The sequence below is a fragment of the Cebus imitator genome, unplaced genomic scaffold (assembly GCF_001604975.1).
Source record: "Cebus imitator isolate Cc_AM_T3 unplaced genomic scaffold, Cebus_imitator-1.0 Scaffold399, whole genome shotgun sequence".
NCBI classification, from domain to species: domain Eukaryota; kingdom Metazoa; phylum Chordata; class Mammalia; order Primates; family Cebidae; genus Cebus; species Cebus imitator.
The window spans coordinates 725,996-744,258 of NW_016107714.1; the positions used below are offsets into that span (position 1 = coordinate 725,996).

The 18,263-nt window shown below is 51.8% G+C and overlaps 5 protein-coding genes across 5 annotated transcripts in view; 2 read left to right on the forward strand and 3 right to left on the reverse strand.

Annotated features, from left to right (window-relative positions):
- The first annotated feature begins 1,383 nt into the window (after nucleotides 1-1,383).
- On the forward strand, nucleotides 1,384-4,321 carry INO80B (INO80 complex subunit B). Its single transcript, XM_017508729.2, has 5 exons — nucleotides 1,384-1,535; nucleotides 1,761-1,953; nucleotides 2,170-2,288; nucleotides 2,459-2,628; nucleotides 3,701-4,321. The coding sequence occupies exons 1-5, from the start codon at nucleotides 1,430-1,432 to the stop codon at nucleotides 4,229-4,231; spliced, it is 1,119 nt and encodes a 372-aa protein (XP_017364218.1). The 5' UTR covers nucleotides 1,384-1,429; the 3' UTR covers nucleotides 4,232-4,321.
- A 154-nt stretch (nucleotides 4,322-4,475) lies between these two features.
- WBP1 (WW domain binding protein 1) lies at nucleotides 4,476-7,279 on the forward strand. The gene is given in 5 exon segments (XM_017508730.2): nucleotides 4,476-5,052; nucleotides 6,019-6,121; nucleotides 6,248-6,424; nucleotides 6,594-6,790; nucleotides 6,792-7,279. Coding segments are annotated over 5 exon segments (810 nt in total). The 5' UTR covers nucleotides 4,476-4,983; the 3' UTR covers nucleotides 7,056-7,279.
- Nucleotides 7,280-7,444: 165 nt separating this feature from the next.
- MOGS (mannosyl-oligosaccharide glucosidase) lies at nucleotides 7,445-11,196 on the reverse strand. Its single transcript, XM_017508728.2, has 4 exons — nucleotides 10,689-11,196; nucleotides 10,289-10,515; nucleotides 9,621-9,817; nucleotides 7,445-9,393 (listed from the first exon to the last, which is right to left on the reverse strand). Exons 1-4 carry the CDS (start codon nucleotides 11,038-11,040, stop codon nucleotides 7,656-7,658), a joined length of 2,514 nt encoding a protein of 837 aa, XP_017364217.1. The 5' UTR covers nucleotides 11,041-11,196; the 3' UTR covers nucleotides 7,445-7,655.
- Nucleotides 11,197-15,673: 4,477 nt separating this feature from the next.
- On the reverse strand, nucleotides 15,674-16,703 carry MRPL53 (mitochondrial ribosomal protein L53). The gene is made up of 3 exons (XM_017508739.2): nucleotides 16,265-16,703; nucleotides 16,053-16,165; nucleotides 15,674-15,944 (listed from the first exon to the last, which is right to left on the reverse strand). The coding sequence occupies exons 1-3, from the start codon at nucleotides 16,354-16,356 to the stop codon at nucleotides 15,811-15,813; spliced, it is 339 nt and encodes a 112-aa protein (XP_017364228.1). The 5' UTR covers nucleotides 16,357-16,703; the 3' UTR covers nucleotides 15,674-15,810.
- Nucleotides 16,704-17,150: 447 nt separating this feature from the next.
- Nucleotides 17,151-18,263, reverse strand: part of CCDC142 (coiled-coil domain containing 142) — an 18,662-nt gene continuing 17,549 nt past the window's right edge. The window contains exon 10 of the transcript XR_005196882.1: nucleotides 17,151-17,189. The gene's annotated coding sequence lies outside the window, so the exon portion shown is untranslated. The remainder of the gene's footprint in view (nucleotides 17,190-18,263) is intronic.

The window sequence follows — 18,263 nt, forward strand, 5'->3', positions numbered from 1 at the left end:
CAGGCTGGAGTGCAATGGTGCTATCTTGGCTCACTGCAACCTTTTCCTCCTGGGTTCAAGCCGTTCTTCTGCTTGAGTACCTGGGATTACAGGCGCCCACCACCACATCCAGCTAAGTTTTGTATTTTTAATAGAGATGGATTTTCACCGTGTTGGCCAGGCTGGCTGGTCTCTTTGGCCAGGCTGGTGTTGAACTCCTGACCTAGTGATCCACCTGCCTTGGCCTCCCAAAGTGCTGGGATTACAGGTGTGAGGCACTGTGTCTGGCTGAGTTCTTTCCTTTCTTTTTTCACTGCTGCTACCTTGCTTAGACATTCATATATATTTAGATATATGTATATAGGTTTTTTCCTAATTATAAACATGATATACATTGGCTATAAGAAAATACATTACAGACCTAGATAGTGAAAGTTCCTTAACCCCAACTTCTACAGATAACCATTAACAGTATGGTACACAGTCCTCAATTTTTTCTATGTATTTGCTAGTATGTTATATATTTAAAAATCAGATCACATAATCTCGAAATTTGCTTTTCTTATTTCATGTATCAGCACATACAAACCTACTTGGTTTTTTCGTGTCTTTTTAAAAATGTGGTAAAATACACACATGTTTTATACAAAATTCAAACGGCACAAAAGGGTATAATCATAAAAAATAGGTCTCTGTCCACCCTTGTTCTTCAGCTGCTCATCAGGAATTAGCTGTTACCAATTTCCTAGCTAGCCTTCTGGGGCACCTCATTTCTTTTCCAAACTGCATAACATCCCATTGTATGGATATTACAAATTTATCAGGACACTTATGTTGTTTACAATGCTATCACCCACTGGGATCTAAATTCTGTTGTCAATCTTATTAATTACTTGTCACTCAACTTTTCTTAGCAATATGGTGTTCCACATTGTACAGCTGCACCATAACTCATTTATTCATTCCCCTGATGAAAATTTAGGTTTAAATACCTAAGAGCATTTGCACTGCTCTGAGGGCACTCGTGCTGTTCAAGCATTTCGGCCCTTTTGCCATCAATATAGTTTATGTATTCCTCCACCCAAAGAATACATAAAGTATATTGATGTGAGTTCCTCAAGGACAGGGGCAGTGTTCATACTCATCTTTGTATCCTCTTAGACTATCTTCCCGCACTTGGTCTGGAGTATACATTCACCAAAGTTGAGTTCAATAATTGACTCATCCGTACTGAGTTCTGGAATCTAGCGTGGGGAGGCGGAGCCAGGGGAAAGCCCTGCCTTTTTGGGCGGTCCCGACCTCAGAGGGCCCGGAACTTTAGTTGAAAGTATCCTTGTTTCTCAGGGACGATTTTTGGACGCGAAGCGTGCCCCGCACAAAGATGGTTGCCATGAACCGGAAGTAACTGGTTATTTTGCTGGCTCCAGTTTTTCCGCGGGGCGGAAAAGGCATGTCTGTGTGTGTCCCAACCATTTCTAGTCTTTCCTTGCAAGAACTCATGAGTAAGCTGTGGCGGCGTGGGAGTACCTCTGGGGCTATGGAGGCCCCTGAGCCGGGTAAGCGCGGATAGATCAAGCATTTTAGGCTTTTCTCAAAAAGAAGTCCCTTTCTTTTCGGAGCGTCCAGGTCCTTCGGCCACAGGTGGGAAGGAGAAAGGTGGTGCTGTTGTTATGGTAACAGCGAGTATTGCGGGAAGAGTGGGATGCGGTAGGGGCCTTAGGTTATTCAGGGCTTCCCCTGACATTCTCTGGCCGGACACTTGACAAGCGCTCCCTCCGCAGGAGCAACCCTGGAGTTGAGCCTGGCGGGTGCCCATGGCCATGGAGTGCACAAGAAAAAACACAAGAAGCACAAGAAGAAACACAAGAAGAAACACCATCAGGAAGAAGAGGCCGGGCCCACGCAGCCGTCTCCTGCCAAGCCCCAGCTCAAACTCAAAATCAAGCTTGGGGGACAAGTCCTGGGGACCAAGAGGTGAGGTCAAGAGGGTCGAAGTTTTATAAGGGGAACTTTAGGAGCAGAGATGGTAGTTAGAAGCCGACTGGGTTTTCTAGAAGACAGACCGGACACTGTGACTTCAGGGCCCAGGTTTAGGCAGCAAGTGTCTAAGAGGGTGGGGAAAGTTGGGTGTAGCTACTGAGTAGGAGGAGACACTGGCTGATTTTAAAGAGTAGTGTTGCTTCTCTGCAGTGTTCCTACCTTCACTGTGATCCCAGAGGGGCCTCGCTCACCCTCTCCCCTTATGGTTGTGGATAATGAAGAGGAACCTATGGAAGGAGTCCCCCTTGAGCAATACCGTGCCTGGCTGGGTGAGAAGGGTCTGGAGGTGGGGAAACTGGGTTTCTTATTATATCTGCCTAAGGGAAGAAGGTTGGTTCTGAAATGTGTTAGGATTTTCCATGTCCCAGTATTAACTTGGCCAAATTAGGGTACCCCATCTGAACAATTATATTTTTCTTTCTCCAACTTTCCTTCCCAGATGAAGACAGTAATCTGTCTCCCTCTCCACTTCGGGACCTATCAGGAGGGTTAGGGGGTCAGGAGGAAGAGGAGGAGCAGAGGTGGCTGGATGCCTTGGAGAAGGGGGAGCTGGATGACAATGGAGACCTCAAGAAGGAGATCAATGAGCGGCTGCTTACTGCTCGACAGGTATGTTGGTTCATTTGTTTATTCACTCACCAAATGTATACAGTATTGAGAACTCACCACGACCCAAGCACTTTTTGTGGCAGTGGGGATATTGATAGTGGAGGAAAGACAAAGTTTCTGTTCTCCTGGAGCTAAGTATTCTAGTGTGTATGTTGGGGGGCTGGGAAGTAAATAAATAAATAATTTCAAAAAGCTATATGGTTTACGACAAAAAGAATAGGGTGGTGAAATACAAAGTGGCGTAAACAAAAAGAAATAGAAAGTGACAGAGGAGAGACATTTGGGTATAGTCAGAGAAGGCTTCTCTGAAGAGATAACATTTGCAATACCAGAGGAGCTTTTCCAGCAGAGACCAGCAGGTGCACAGACTGTGACACTGGAACATGCCTAGCAGAGTAAAGGAGAAGAAAAACTGGCCAAGCCACTGAAGGGTTGTATGCAGAGAAGTGACATACTTGGTTTACATTTGGATATATTAGTCTGGCATTGTTGTAGAGAATGAATTTCCGTGGAGACAAGAGATAGAAGTACGGAGACCAACTGGGAAGCTGTTGAAGTAGTCAGCTGAGAGACAGTGGTTGCTTTAACCGAGATGAAAGTGGTGGAGATGGAAATATCAGATGAATTATCGCTATATTTTGGAAGTAAATACTTGTGGGGAGAAGAAAGAAGAGAAAATATATCAAGGCTAAGCCTAGGATTTTGACTTGAGCAGTCATCCAACTGATGTCTATCGAGGTAAGATTAAAAACAACAACAGACCTTTGGGAAAGCTGGTACAGAGTTTTGGTGCATAGGTCAGGCAGGTAACATTACTGATGCCTCTCTCCTTAAGAGTTAAGGACCTAAAGCTGAATGTCAAGAGATCAGGGAGGAGGCAGTATTTATGAAGAGGAACCTATGGAAGGTGTCCTGGAGCGGGTGCTCATTAATTAATATCCCGTTTCCCAACGCCTGCGTTGCTCAAGACCCTGCCTTCCGTGTCCCTTCTTTCCCCTCCCCGGATCTGGCCGACCTCTCCTCTCCATCTTCCTCCATTTTCAGACAGCACCCTGTCTCTGTCTCTTCCCAGCGAGCTCTGCTTCAGAAGGCACGGAGTCAACCTTCCTCGATGCTGCCGCTGCCGGTGGCCGAGGGCTGTCCGGCCCCCGCCCTCACAGAGGAGATGCTGCTGAAGCGCGAGGAGCGGGCGCGGAAGCGGCGGCTCCAGGCGGCGCGGCGGGCAGAGGAGCATAAGAACCAGACTATCGAGCGCCTCACCAAGACTGCGGCGCCCAGCGGGCGGGGAGGCCGGGGGGCCGCACGGGGCGAGCGGCGGGGAGGGCGGGCCGCGGCTCCAGCCCCCATGGTGCGCTACTGCAGCGGAGCACAGGGTTCCACCCTTTCCTTCCCACCTGGCGTCCCCGCACCCACGGCGGTGTCTCCGCGGCCATCCCCCTCAGGCCCTCCTCCGCGCTGCTCTGTCCCCGGCTGTCCCCATCCGCGCCGCTACGCTTGCTCCCGCACGGGCCAGGCACTCTGCAGTCTTCAGTGCTATCGCATCAACCTGCAGATGCGGCTGGGGGGGCCCGAGGGCCCTGGATCCCCGCTTTTGGCTACGTAAGGAGGCCCTTACCTAACCCGGACTCTGCGCCCTTTCCCATGCCCGCTCTTCGAGTGTCTTCCCCACCCTATTAAATTTCATCCGGTGCTTCGGCTTGTATAGAATTGGGGGAGTGGGATGTGGTGGGCAAACCAGTCTCCGGTATACACATCTTTTGCTCCTGTCGGAGCTTGCGTCGATGCCTGGGGCTTGGAAACCGCTTCAAGAGAGCAGGCTGGTTTACGCTCAGACTCGGACAGACTTTTGGGACCCCGCCTCTTCCAGCCGGGATTACCTGGCTTGGTTGGGCATTTGGCGTCATCCCGAAAACATGGCGCAAACCAATCAGCGGCAAATCTGCTCTTCTGAGCGGCTGTTCGTTGGTTGATAAGCCAGAGCCTGTTCTGTTGTCTGTATTGGCTATTACCGCTATCAGTCAGGGCCGTGGGTCGAACCTTCCCCTACTCTTTGTCTATACAAGCTCTTGTTGTCTGGGAGAGCTGCGAAGGCGCTGCTGTGGATTGGCCACAGGAGAAACCACTGATCTGTTCCTATTGGCCCGTCCGTCGAGGGACGATGCTGATTGGTAGGGCAGAGCAATCTGAGTCCTAGTTGGTGGAGTTCTCCCCGGATGGACGCTCCGGCCGCGGAGTGATGGTGGCGGCAGCGAAGATGGGCCAGACAGGGACCATGGCGGTGGCAGCAGAGGTGGCAGGGGCGGGGCGGCTGGCGGTAGAGGAGGCTGTGGTCCTCAGGGGGCTGTAGGTGGAGGCATGGCTCGGGCCAGCAGCGGGAACGGCAGCGAGGAGGCCTGGGGGGCACTTCGGGCGCCGCAACAGCAGGTATCCCAACAGCTCCAAAGCCTATCACGACAGCCATTTGTCTCTTCCCCTTTTCTTGTCCCTTCCTTTTGGGGGTGGGGGAGGAACTCACGGAGCCAAAGGTACTGTGAAGTTCCTAAACACGTCCCTTCCACTCTCTGTCTAAACTTTGTAACGTAGATGCAGCTGACTTTGCCTGTAGCCTCATAGATCCCATCCTATGGCTGCAATGGAAGCTTGCGGTGGCTCTCCAGTGACCAGAGGCATAGTGAGGCCCCAGGGAGGCTCCCTCTGTCTTGCAACAGTTATTTGTGATGTTTTTCTATGTGCCTATTGTCACAACAGAGTCCAGCAGCGTCTTCTCTTGAGGGAGCAATTTGGAGAAGAGCTGGAACCCAGACTCGCGCCCTGGATGCCATCCTTTATCATCCACAGCAATCCCATCTGGTTGGGAGCACTGCTCTGGGTCTCACACTGCCCTCCTCTACCCTAGGGAGCCTGAGGCCCACGGGTGGAAAGATCCAGTTGGGGGTGGGGGCAGTGAACCGTGCAGGATGACTAAAGCAACTTGCTTTGGAAATGACCTTCCCCTACCGATTGTCTGAGACTTTTAGATTATCTCAGACTGTCTTCTGGCTTCCGCCAAAACACTCCCTTAACAGAAAACACTGGGGGGATGAGGGTAGGGGGGTTTGGGAGGGTGAGACTTGAGTGTGAAGGAAGTCTCATATATGCAGAGCTGAAATCTCCCTCTTTGTCCACACTTTTGTCTTGTTCTCTAGACTGATTCTTGCTATTCCAAATCCTCTTCCACGTTGACAGTCCTTCAGATATTTGAACACTCCTCTCAGCATCCTCCACTTCCCCCACCTCTCCAAGCTGAACTTGGTTCACAGGGTGGGATTGTGTATGTGCATGCAGGAGGTGAGGGTGGACAGTGCCCTGCGCTGGAATCCCCCTTAGTTCTAAGTGCCTCTTTGCCCCCAGCTTCGAGAGCTGTGCCCAGGAGTGAACAACCAGCCCTACCTCTGTGAGAGTGGTCACTGCTGCGGGGAGACTGGCTGCTGCACCTACTACTATGAGCTCTGGTGTAAGTCTCCAAGAGGGCTGTTTTCAGGTCCCTGTGCCCACCCTCCCTTGGACCTAGAATTTCAGCCCAAAGGGTCCCTTCTTTGCATGGGAGATGCCTGAGTTGCTCCCTCCTTGCTTCTTGCAGGGTTCTGGCTGCTCTGGACTGTTCTCATCCTCTTTAGCTGCTGTTGCGCCTTCCGCCACCGACGAGCTAAACTCCGGCTGCAACAACAGCAGCGGCAGCGTGAGATCAACTTGTTGGCCTATCATGGGGCATGCCACGGGGCTGGTCCTTTCCCTACCGGTTCACTGCTTGACCTTCGTGAGTGACTTGAGGCCCTGGGTCAGCTACCAGTGGCCCTTCCCAAACCAGGATCCCAAACCATCACATTCCCTTTTCCACATATTTCAAAATATTTTTCCCTAACATAAAAACTAGTACCCTCTACCTGGTTGCCTTCAACCAATCATACCAGTTTTCTCCCCTGCAGGCCTCTTCAGCACCTTCAAGCCCCCAGCCTACGAAGATGTGGTTCACCGCCCAGGCACACCACCCCCTCCTTATACTGTGGCCCCAGGCCACCCCTTGACTGCTTCCAGTGAACAAACCTGCTGTTCCTCCTCATCCAGCTGCCCTGCCCACTTTGAGGGAACAAATGTGGAAGGTCTTTCCTCCCACCAGAGTGCCCCCCCCTCATCAGGAGAGTGAGCCTGGGGCAGGGGTGAGCCCTGCCCCCACACCCCCCTCCTGCCGCTATCGCCGTCTAACTGGTGACTCGGGTATTGAGCTCTGCCCTTGTCCTGTCTCCGGTGAGGGTGAGCCAGTTAAGGAGGCGAGGGCTAGTGCCACCCTGCCAGATCTGGAGGACTACTCCCCTTGTGCACTGCCCCCAGAGTCTGTACTGCAGGTCTCTCCCTTGGGGCTGGCTTCCAGTGAAGAGGACATCCCATAAGTAGTTTTGAGAAGGTGGGTGGGTTACTTGCCCACCAGAAACAGCCCTGGTCCCAACTCCTTTCGTTCCCTTTGGCCCCTTCCTGCTCACCTGCCCATCTAGAATCTGCCTGAAAGGGCCGGAGCCCTGAGGAAAGGGGCAGTATTTGGGGGAACTGTGCTAGCTTTATCCCCCAAGACATACACAGGAGCCTTTAATCTCATTAAAGAGATGTGAACCAGCCACTTGTGGGTTTGGATGGACTAAAGCTCAACTCACTACATTGTACTTGACTTGACTGTGTTTGAAGGAGACAGGTTCTGGCCACTTGACCACACCTTCCCTGAGGACAAGTCCTGAGCCCTGGATTGATCTGAGGCCTCTTGGTGAGGCAAATCTAGCAAAAGCAATAGAGTTCAAAATGTTTTTTCCAATTTATTTAGAAAAATAGACTCTGAATTCACATTCACCCCCAGGCTATGTGGGATGACAGGAGACACCTGAGATGAAATGAGGAAAGTTTGAATTACTGGTATCTGAGGGGCTGGGGGCAGAAGCCAGACTTTGTCCCTCCAGAGCCAGAGAGGCACAGGTGGCTTGGCTCCCCTCCTTTCCCTCCCTTCAGTAATCTTCAGCCATGGCCAGTAAGACAAGGCTGGTCCAGCCGTTGAAAGGGCGGCAGCCCATTCCTCTCCCATCCCGGTCACTGTACTGCTCCCAGAGGAAGCCTGTAGACTGGTACTGGCGCCATACATTGCCTACCACATTGGCACGGAGCTCACTGTGGAGTTTGGCAGCCCGAGCCTGGTGAGGACCCTTCAGTTGCCCATAGTGGTGGAGTGCTCCCAAGGCCAGGTAGTTGACATTGAGCCACACAGCACCCCGCCAGTAGGGAGGATCATGCTCTGAATTGTGCTGGCCATAAAAGGAGCTGGAGGCTGCAAGGGAGCGTAAGCCAAAGGGGCTCCAGAGATGGCGGCTGTCAGCTAGAATATCCAGCAGGGGCCCAAGGCGGGATGAGTTGGGGTCCAGCAGTCGCAGCAGCAAGGGAAAAAGACTGACATAGCCAAGGGCGTCTACATACTGCAGTCGAGGCTGGGGCCGGCCCACCACCCGAACCAGTCCCTGAGGGGGCCTGGGCTTCAGCTGTACTGCTTTTGTGTGATTCCCAAAGTCTGCAAAGACTCCTAGCTCTTGGGCCCAGTGCAGCTCATCCAGGCTCTCTGCTGACTCCAGTGAGGCAGCCAGTGGACCCAGCTCAGCAGCTACCTCAGTCTCGCCCAGATACTCTGCCAGCTGTGTCAGCACACGAGCACCCAGTGCCACCCAACATCGCAGGTCCAGGTGCCGCTCAGCAACTGAAGGGTGTGAAGCCCGGGGGTAGTCATCCAGCCCAGAGGGTAGGGTCTTAGGGTTCAGTAAGGTTGGTAAGGCAGGGTCCCGTCCCCGCCAGCGGTAAGACAGTGGCACTGGGCCTGCCTGGCTCTGATGGAGCCAGGAGAACCAGGCATGCAGGCGGGGGAAGGCCTTTCGGAGGAAGGCCAAGTCATCAGGATCACCACCCTCTAGCATGTGGGCAACAGGCAAAAGTAGGGTTGGGGGGTTGGCGTGGACTGCTCGTTGCACCAGGAATTCTGGAGGCACCCGGGCTCGGGCCTCATCCCCCAGTATCTGCTCCCTCCCAATCCAGCCATCAGCATTTAGCAGCCCCAGCCAGTGGCCAAGGGCTTCCCTAGTGAGGTAGGGATCCCACCGCTGAACCACCAGCTGGTGAAAGCCCTCATCCCAAAGGAAGCCTCGTGGGAAGAATGACCGGGAGGGCACCGCTGTAAAAAGAGGTATGGGTGGAAAGAGGGCTGGGTCCACCTTCTGCTCAGACTCTTCCACCCCCATGTCTGGCAATACCAGCCCTTGTCCATAGAAGTAGCCAATTCCGCCAAGGAGATCGCTGAGGGCAGCCTGACCCAAAGCCTGCTCACCAGGGCTCAGGCCCTTCTCCTTCAGATGGAAAGTCTTCTCAAAGCGCTCTCTAAAGGCTTCAGCATGGTTCTCCAGGGTCTGGGTCAGTAGACTGCCTGCCAGTCTTGGCAGGGCTTGATTTCCTCCTGCTTGGGCACTACCTGATTCAAACACAAACTCTACAGAAAAGGGAACTTTCAGGGTCACCTGCTGTATCAAGAATTGCCCCTGCCCTTGCCCACTGGGGCTTCTGTCCTCCCACTTCAGAGATCCTGGCAAGCCGAGGTAGCGTTCAGGGGAGGCCCCTGGAGGCCTATGCTGAAACCAGCTATTTAGGCTATTCTTTACCATCTCTGTCAGCAGGGGTAGTCCTGGGTTGGAGGTCCAGAAGACATTGTAGCTTGAAGGGAAGAAAATAAACAGAAAATATTCAGGAGAAGGCAGTGGGCATTATAAAGAGAAATACAAAGTGCTCAGGAGTCAGGTTGGGTGGTCTCAGGCAAGGGACATGGAGACTGGTGAAAATGCAAATAATTGGTAGAAAGAAGGTAGGGTGGGGGAGACAGAAATCAAAGTCAGCATCAATACCACCCCTTCCATCCCCCAACATTGTCTTCCCCCAATTACCTGCCATACTTGGGAGCTGTATCCCCTGGATTTGTTGGTGGCATAAGTGTAAAGCGGAAGTCACCAAGTTCACTGGTACGCCCACTGATGAACTTCAACTGCCCCTTGGCTTCAACCTCTGGTAGTAGGACTTCCTTGCCATCTGTCATCACATAGAAGAACAGGGAGACCAAAGGGAGGGCAGAGGTACTTGAGGCCTGAGTGACCAAGGAGGACAGAAAAGAACAGTGTTAGACTGGCATTCTCTCTTGAGAATCAGCCTTAGTAAGGGAAAGGAACAGCAGACAGGGGTAATGTAAACAACATACCTCTGGCAGTGTTGAGGGTCACTGAGTAACCAGGTACACCCAAATGGGATGAGATAAAGAGCCTTGCACTGGCTTCCCTGGGCGATTACAGTATACTTTTGTGTTATGTCCTACACTAAGAAGTCTATACAGTTTAATTTAATTTAATTCTTACAATTCTGTGAGTTAGGGCTATTATCTACACTTTACAAGCAAGGAAATCAAGGCTTAGAGATGTAGAGATGGTCATACAGGCAGTTGCTTAAGGCAGGATTTAAGCCAGGCAGCCAGTCTCGGAGCCCACTTCATGCTGCATTTGCTGGCAGCAAGGGAAAGATGGAGGGGGTCTGGGCTGAGGAAAGGGTGTCCTGAGGCCCTGACCTGAGGCTCTACAGTCACTCTCCAGCTCCAGTCCCCTCCGTGCTGACCCCCAGGCCTCTTGACGAACTCAGTGGTGAGCCATAAGGCCCCATCCTGGATGTGTTGCCGCCCGAAGGAGAGGCCGTCGTGGAACTCCCAGCCATAGGGACCCACACCGTCCCCCTGCTCACACGTGTGCCTGAGCTTAGGAGTCCCCCGGGTGGTGCCCTGCTGCGCCCACATCAGTCCTGGGGGTAGAATGGCCACGTAAGTCAAAGAGCAGGGGACCTGTTCCTCCGGGTCTCCGGGTCATCCCTCTTCATAACTCTCCTGATCCATTCCTCCCCACCCTTTCTCTGGCTTCAAGCTGGGGCGCCCAGATTAGGAGTCCGCCTGCCTGCCCGCCCTGGAGCCCGGTTACCGGTGAGGAGGGGCTTCGGGCTGCGAGTCTTCATGCCAAAGTAGACGTGAGGGCGGTAAGTTCCCCAGAAGAGGCCCGGGGCCACGGCGGGGCTGGAGGAGTTGGCCGGCAGCGCAGGAGGCGCGGAGTGCAGCGTGACCGCCCGCCGCGCACGGTGCCACGCCAGCACCCAGCGCCCCGACAGGCCCAGGGCCAAAGACAGGACCACTATGGCCACAGCCACTCCTCCAGCCGTGCTGCGCGGCGCGCCGCCCCGGCCGTCCCGTTGCCCGGGGCCTCCCCGAGCCGCCCTCTCGGCAGTCCGCACTCCCTCTGCCAGCACTGCGCGGCGCCGCCGCTCGCCCCGAGCCATCTTGGCACTGAAGTCCGCGTCGCGAGAGCTCGGAAAGGCGGCAGTGGAGCCCGGGTCCTGCCTTGCCTCTCCGGCTCCCGCCTTTCGTTTCGCCGACAGCAGTCAGATCAGCGACACCTGCCAGCCCGCGCGTCCGCCTCCCGCCGGAAGTCCCGCCTCGCTACGTCAGGCTAAGTCCCGGAGTCCGGAACCACTGCTTACGATTTTGCGTAGGGTTCGTGCACGGCGTCTGTTCTGGGCGGGAATCCGCCGGGGCTGCGCTTATTTGGCGACCCCATGGAGTTCACAGGCTCGGAAAAATCAATCTACCACTGGCCTGCTTTTTATTTTATTTTATTTTATTTTAGAGACAGAGTTTCCCTCCTGTTACTAAGGCTAGAGTTCAATGGCGAGATCCCGGCTCACCGCAACCTCTGCCTCCCGGGTTCAAGAGATTCTCCTGCCTCAGCCTCGCGAGTAGCTGGGATTATAGGCATGCGCCACCACGCCCGGCTAATTTTGTATTTTTAGTAGGGACGGACCCATGTTGGTCAGACTGGTCTCAAACTCTCGACCTTAGGTGATCCGCCCGCCTTGGCCTCCCCAAATGCTGGAATTACAGGTGTGAGCCACCTCGCCCGGCCGGCTTTTTTTTTTTTTTTTTTTTTTTTTATAGCGATTATATATTAGGAACCTAAGGCTATTAGGAACCTAAGTGTAAAACACTATCTCAGGTGTTTTACATTTAATCGCCCTGTGAAAATCAGGGGCAGGAAACGTAAACTTAGTCAGGGCCATACAGCTGGAAAATGGCTTGCTTGGAACCCACATATATCTGAATCAAGCTGGATCAGTTTGCCCACACCGGTGCCTTCTTTCCTAATGAAGTTGAGAGTGCAGGAGTGGACCCAAGAGGAAGACTGGGTTCTGTTCCAGCTGTGACTTCAGACAAATTGTTTCCACTCAGTCTGGGATTTCTTATCTAGATGAACCCTAAAAGAATGATAGTGGTGGTGCAAGTACTTACAGAAGGCATTTTCCTCTCTACAACCCAGAAGGTAAACAGAAAGGATGGTTTATATCCAGGTCAGAGGTTGTATGTAGAATCTGTAAGTCAGATTGACCCAGAATAGGATAGTGAACATTACTTTATTATTATTATTATTTTTTGAGACAGTCTTGCTTTGTCTCTCAGGCTCTAGTGCAGTGTTGAGATCTCAGCTCACTGCAATCTGCCTCCCGATCCTCATGCCCCAGCCTCTTGGGTAGCTAGGATCACAGGTGTGGGGCACCACACCTGGCTATTTTTTTGTATTTTAGTGGAGACAGGGTTTTGTCATGTTGCCCAGGCTGGTCTGGAATTCTTGAGCTCAAGCAATCCACCCACCTCAGCCTCCCAAAGTGCTGGGATTACAGGCGTGAGCCACCCCACCTGGCAGTGAACATTTGATGGCATTTCAGAAATGCAGCTTAGATTCATAGTTACTGATTTCTCACCAACAGCCCAACCTAGAAGATATTTATATAAAGAAGTCTATCCCATCCTTTAAAACAAACAAAAAACCACTGTACTGTATATCCTTACGTCCCCTAGCTATCATCACACTTCCCATTCAAACTCATTATGTAAGACTAATGCAGCCTGGTGTGGTGGCTCACGCCTGTAATCCCAACAATTTAGAAGGCTGAGGTGGCTGTATCACCTGAAGTCAGGGGTTTGAGAGAAGCCTAGTCAAAATGGCAAAACTTCATCTCCACTGAAACACAAAAATTAGCCAGGTGTGGTGGCACATACCTGTAATCCCAGCTACTTAGGAGGCTGAGGCAGGAGAATTGCTTGAATCCGGGAGGTGGAGGTTACAGTGAGCCAAGATTGTGCCATTTCAGCCTGGGTGACACAGCGAGACTTCGTCTGAAAGACTAATGTGGCCGGGCACCATGGCTCACATCTGTTATCCCAGGACTTTGGGAGGCTGAGGCAGGTGGATCACCTGACATCAGGAGTTTCAGACCAGCCTGGCCAATTTGGTGAAACCCCATTTCTACTAAAAATACAAAAATTAGCCAGATACGGTGCTGGGTGCCTGTAATCCCAGCTACTTGGGAGGCTGAGGCAGGAGAATTGCTTGAATCCGGGAGGTGGAGGTTACAGTGAGCCAAGATTGTGCCATTTCAGCCTGGGTGACACAGCGAGACTTCGTCTGAAAGACTAATGTGGCCGGGCACCATGGCTCACATCTGTTATCCCAGGACTTTGGGAGGCTGAGGCAGGTGGATCACCTGACATCAGGAGTTTCAGACCAGCCTGGCCAATTTGGTGAAACCCCATTTCTACTAAAAATACAAAAATTAGCCAGATACGGTGCTGGGTGCCTGTAATCCCAGCTACTCGGGAGGCTGAGGCAGGAGAATCGCTTGTACCCGGGGACAGAGGTTGTGGTGGGCCGAGATTGCGCCATTGTACTCCAGCCCAGGCAACAGGAGGGAAACACTGTCTTAAAAAAAAAAAAAAAAAAAAAGAATAAGGCCTCTTAGATATTAGCAGTTACTATGGTCCCAGCAATGTTGTAGGTACTTTACAGATATTAATTCATTTAATCTCTTTAACAGACCTATGAGGAAGGTACTGTTATTTTCATTTTACAAATGAAATAGGCACTGGTAGTTTAAATAATTTGTCCAAAGTCATATAGCTACATAACAACAAAAGTAGGATTTCGACCCCAAGCAGTCTGGCTCTTTACAACACTATACCACCTGCACCTAGCTCTCTTTTTTAAAGGGGGAGGAGAAAAACAGTCCTTTGAAGATAGCACCCTTTTAGACAGGGAAAGGGTATAGTAATGCTGCTGTAGGAAGGTCATGGGAAATGTATCTGGCAAAGTACACAGCAGCCACTGTCTAGAGATCTTTTATTACCTAGCTGAGGATTGCGAAGGTGTCTAAAACAGTGGCTTTCAACCATTTTCCAACCCACAATAAGAAATAATTCCATAGTGCAACTCAGTACATGCAGATACACAGACACACACAACTTACATACAGGATTACAGATTTAAAACGAGTTTCCTAGGCCGGGCGCGGTGGCTCAAGCCTGTAATCCCAGCACTTTGGGAGGCCGAGGCGGGTGGATCACAAGGTCAAGAGATCGAGACCATCCTGGTCAACATGGTGAAACCCCGTCTTTACTAAAAATACAAAAACATTAGCTGGGCATGGTGGTACGTGCCTGTAATCCCAGCTACTCAGGAGGCTGAGGCAGAAGAATTGCCTGAACCCAGGAGGTGGAGGTTGCGGTGAGCCGAGATCACGCCATTGCACTCCAGCCTGGGTAACAGGAGTGAAACTCCGTCTCAAAAAAAAAAAAAACGAGTTTCCTAAAAGAATACTTCCAGCTGGGCGTTGGTGGTTCACATCTGTAATCACAGCATTTTGGGAGGCCAAGGCAGGAGAACTGCTTGAGTTCAGTGAGTTCAAAACCAGCCAGGACAAGATGAGGAGACCCCCCTCCCCCGCAATCTACAAAAAATTTAAAAATTAGGGCCAAGTGCAGTGGTTTATGCCTGTAATCCCAGCTACTGGGAAGGCTGAGGCAGGAGAATCACTTGAACCTGGGAGGCAGAGGTTGTGGTGAGCTGAGAGCCTGCCATTGCATTCCAGCCTGGGCAACAAGAGCAAAACTCTGTCTCAAAAAAAACCAAAACCAAAAACAACAAACAACAAACAAGAGTTGCAGATGTGGTAAGGCACGGTGGCTCAATCCTGTGATCCCAGCAGTTTGGGAGGCAGGAGGATCACTTGAGCCCAAGAGTTAGAGACCACCCCATGCAACAGGACAAAACCCCACCTCTTTTGGAAGAAGAAGAAAAAAAAAAAGAATGGGAGACAGAACTGGGATAGAAAGATGATAGCTGAAAAAAACAGCACTGTCAGTGTTTTTTGTTTTTTCAGACGAGAGTCTCGCTCCATTGCCTAGGCTGGAGTGCAGTGGTGCGATTTCTGCTCACTGCAACCTCCGCCTCTAGGATTTGAGCAATTCTCCTGCCTCAGCCTCCCAAGTAGCTGGGATTATAGGCATGTGCCACCACCACACCTAGCCAATTTTTTTGTATTTTTAGTAGAGGTGAGTTTTCTCCATGCAGGTGATCTGTCGGCCTCCGCCTCCCAAAGTGCTGGGATTACAGATGTGAGCCACTGCACCTGGCCTATCAGTGTTCACACTGAATTTGGTAGGAGTAAGAGGGCTGGGCACAGTGGCTGATGCCCAACACTTTTGGAGGCCAAGGTGGGAGGATCGCTTGAGCCCAGCACTCCAAGACCAGCCTAAGCAACATAGTGAAATCCCCTCTGCAAAAAATTTAAAAACTAACTGAACGGGGTGGTGCGTGCCTGTAGTCCCAGCTTCCTAGCTACTTGGGAGGATCGACTAAGCCCAGGTTACAGTGAGCTATGATCATGCCACTGCACTCCAGCCTGAGCGACCGAAAACAGACGTGTCTTAAAAAAAAAAAAAAAAAAAAAAAAAAAGAGGTACCTTGAATGGTAGAAGCCAGAAGCCAAATTCAAAAGGGTTAAACAGTGAGTGATGGTAAGAAACTGAAATAAATTCAGGTTAATCCAGACACCTCCCTGATCTAGTCTTGCTCCAGAAACATTTGTGATAGCAGGGTTTTAAGTTTTATTTTGCACTCCGTGGCCCTCCACACAGTGATTTGAATGATTAAGTGAAACCCTTCTTAGGTTAAGTGTCCTAGTCCACGCTAAAATCATCTCGTTGGTCTCTTCCGCGCTTCAGCGACCAGCATCAGCGCCCGGCTTGTCCCCGCTGCCCGCCGCCTCCCTGGCCCGGATGTGGGAAGCGAAGGCACTGAGCATTTCCAGAGCTGTGAGATGGGCGCCGCGCATAATCAGGCGATACCCGTCTCCTGGGGAAGAAACAAACGAGTCAGACAGGGAGCGACTGCAGGGCTGGGGCTGAGGGGAGCGCGGGCTGCCTGCTGTCCCCTCCCGCCGGTCTCCCCACCCAAGCGCACCGAACAGCACATCCACGCAGGGCTCGGAGCCGTCGTGCCTCACATCTGCAATCACTGAACAGTTGAGATTAGTGGAGCGGACCCTCTCGCTGCTCACCGCCTGGAGGAAGGTCCTACGGTGGAAAAACACCGTGAGCGCCAGGCTGAGGGCTTAAAGCCTCGGCTGAAGGAAGGCGCACCACTTCCCGCTCCTATCCTCTTCCCCTTTTTACCTCGTCGATTCCACGTTTTTCTCGAAGGGACAGAATTGGATTCGAACCTGCTTGACGGGGCGTAGACCCAGCCGTCCCAAGGCAGCCGCCATGGTGACCTCCGCCCCGGAAGAACTCGTGCAGGCGGAAGTGTCTCATGTAATGAGACCAAGAAAGGGTGCGCTTCTGCGGGATACAGATTTCCTGCCGCCGGCAGCCAAGCAGGCTTGCGAACCGCCGCGCTGGGCTCTCCAACCCAGGCGGAGGAAGGCAGGAGGGAGAGAGGTGGTTTCGGCACAACGCATGCGAGAGCCCAAAGTAGGCGGTCAAATACAACCTGTCATTAATAGTCCTCTCACACCACGGTGAAAACCATAAATAAATGGCACAAAAACCTCTTTGCACGAAAATACGCCTGTTTTCTGCAACCTTTCCCCTTCTGTACCCTGCTGGGCCAGATTTAGGCTAACTCGATCTTAAGTCCTGGCCCTTTCCAAAGAGACAGCACCAGCACAAGCCGGGATGATCCACACCAGGCGATAAACACCATTCAGGTAATTTAAGATTAAACACGGTGAGCTCTGAACAGCCAAAGCTTAAACGTTAAAGTACTACCGCCCAATATTCGTAAATGACTGAAAATAGTAATGGGAAGAGCAGTACAGGGTAATACTGTCCTTGGGGCTGATCCAGGTGTAGAAATGCCTATTACACCTCTGTGGTTCCCCACGTTACATGTAAATTTTTGGTGCTGCAAAAGAAGTAGCACTCGAATATAAATTTCCTCCACAAGGCAATTTTCTTTTTTTTTTTTTGAGACAGAGTCTTACTACTGTGTCACCAAGCTGGAGTGCAGTGGTGATGTTGGCTCACTGCAACCTCTGCCTCCTGGGTTCAAGCGATTCTCCTGCCTCAGCCCCCTGAGTAGCTGGGATTACAGGCACACCTGGCTAATTTTTGTATTTTTAGTAGAGATGGGGTTTCACCATGTTGGCCAGGATGGTCCCAATGTCTTGACCTCATGATCTGCCCGCCTGGGCCTCCCAAAGTGCTGGGGTTACAGGCTTGAGCTACCATGCCCGGCTGGCAATTTACTTTTTTTTTTTTTAAAAGATGGGGTTTCACCATGTTGGTCAGGCTGGTCTTGAACTCCCGACCTCAGGTGATCCGCCCGCCTTGGCCTCTGAAGTGCTTGGATTACAGGCGTGAGCCACTACGCCCAGCCCTGGCAATTTACTAATATAGAAGGGTGAGGTTCGCGGGTGGCTGTGGCTCATGCCTGTAATCCCAGCCACTTTGGGAAGCCCAGGCGGGTGGATCACGAGGTCAGGAGTTGGAGACCCGCCTGGCCAAGATGGTGAAATCCCATCTCTACTAAAAATACAAAAAATTAGCCTGGCACGGTGGTGGGCGTCTGTAATCTCAGCTACTCAGTAGGCTGAGGCGGAGAATTGCTTGAACCCGGGAGGCAGAGGTTGCAGTGAGCCAAGACCACGCCACTGTACTCCAGCCTGGACAACAGAGCAAGATTCCGTCTCAAAAAAAAAAAAAAAAAAAGGTTCAGCTCACAGATGGAACAATGGTGAGTGCACACCTAGACAAGGGAGAGGAAGGGGTACTTATTCCTGACGGAAGTAGCCCCTACTGCTGTGTCATTCCCCTTTTGGCTAGGGTTAGACCGCACAGTCTAGATTAATTCTGATTGGCAATTTTAAAGAGAGCAGGGGTACCAGCCAGAGTGGTGGGATGGGTAGTTTGGTGGGAAGGACAGTTAGGGGACAGGTCAGAGCAGGTAACCATGGGTGGCTCAGGTCAAAGTATTTGGCCGGGATGGTCAGGATGGAGCAGGGGACTGAGAACAGATGTGAACTACTGATTAGAACTAGTGGAGGCCAGGCACGGTGGCTCACGCCTATAATCCCAGCACTTTGGGAGGCCGAGGCGGGTGGATCACAAGGTCAAGAGATCGAGACCATCCTGGTCAACATGGTGAAACCCCATCTCTACTAAAAATACAAAA

Excerpts from the sequence above, each read along its gene's own strand:
- MRPL53 (XM_017508739.2), bottom strand. The coding sequence starts at position 16,356 with ATGGCGGCTGCCTTGGGACGGCTGGGTCTACGCCCCGTCAAGCAGGTT. Across the intron at positions 16,166-16,264 it reads AAAAACGTGGAATCGACGAG|GACCTTCCTCCAGGCGGTGA; the intron begins GTAAAAAGGGGA and ends TTTCCACCGTAG. Across the intron at positions 15,945-16,052 it reads CTGCGTGGATGTGCTGTTCG|GAGACGGGTATCGCCTGATT; the intron begins GTGCGCTTGGGT and ends TTTCTTCCCCAG.
- INO80B (XM_017508729.2), top strand. The coding sequence starts at position 1,430 with ATGTCTGTGTGTGTCCCAACCATTTCTAGTCTTTCCTTGCAAGAACTC. Across the intron at positions 2,289-2,458 it reads GCAATACCGTGCCTGGCTGG|ATGAAGACAGTAATCTGTCT; the intron begins GTGAGAAGGGTC and ends TTTCCTTCCCAG. Across the intron at positions 2,629-3,700 it reads GGCTGCTTACTGCTCGACAG|CGAGCTCTGCTTCAGAAGGC; the intron begins GTATGTTGGTTC and ends GTCTCTTCCCAG.
- MOGS (XM_017508728.2), bottom strand. The coding sequence starts at position 11,040 with ATGGCTCGGGGCGAGCGGCGGCGCCGCGCAGTGCTGGCAGAGGGAGTG. Across the intron at positions 10,516-10,688 it reads CCCGAAGCCCCTCCTCACCG|GACTGATGTGGGCGCAGCAG; the intron begins GTAACCGGGCTC and ends TTCTACCCCCAG. Across the intron at positions 9,818-10,288 it reads GAGTGACTGTAGAGCCTCAG|GCCTCAAGTACCTCTGCCCT; the intron begins GTCAGGGCCTCA and ends TTGGTCACTCAG.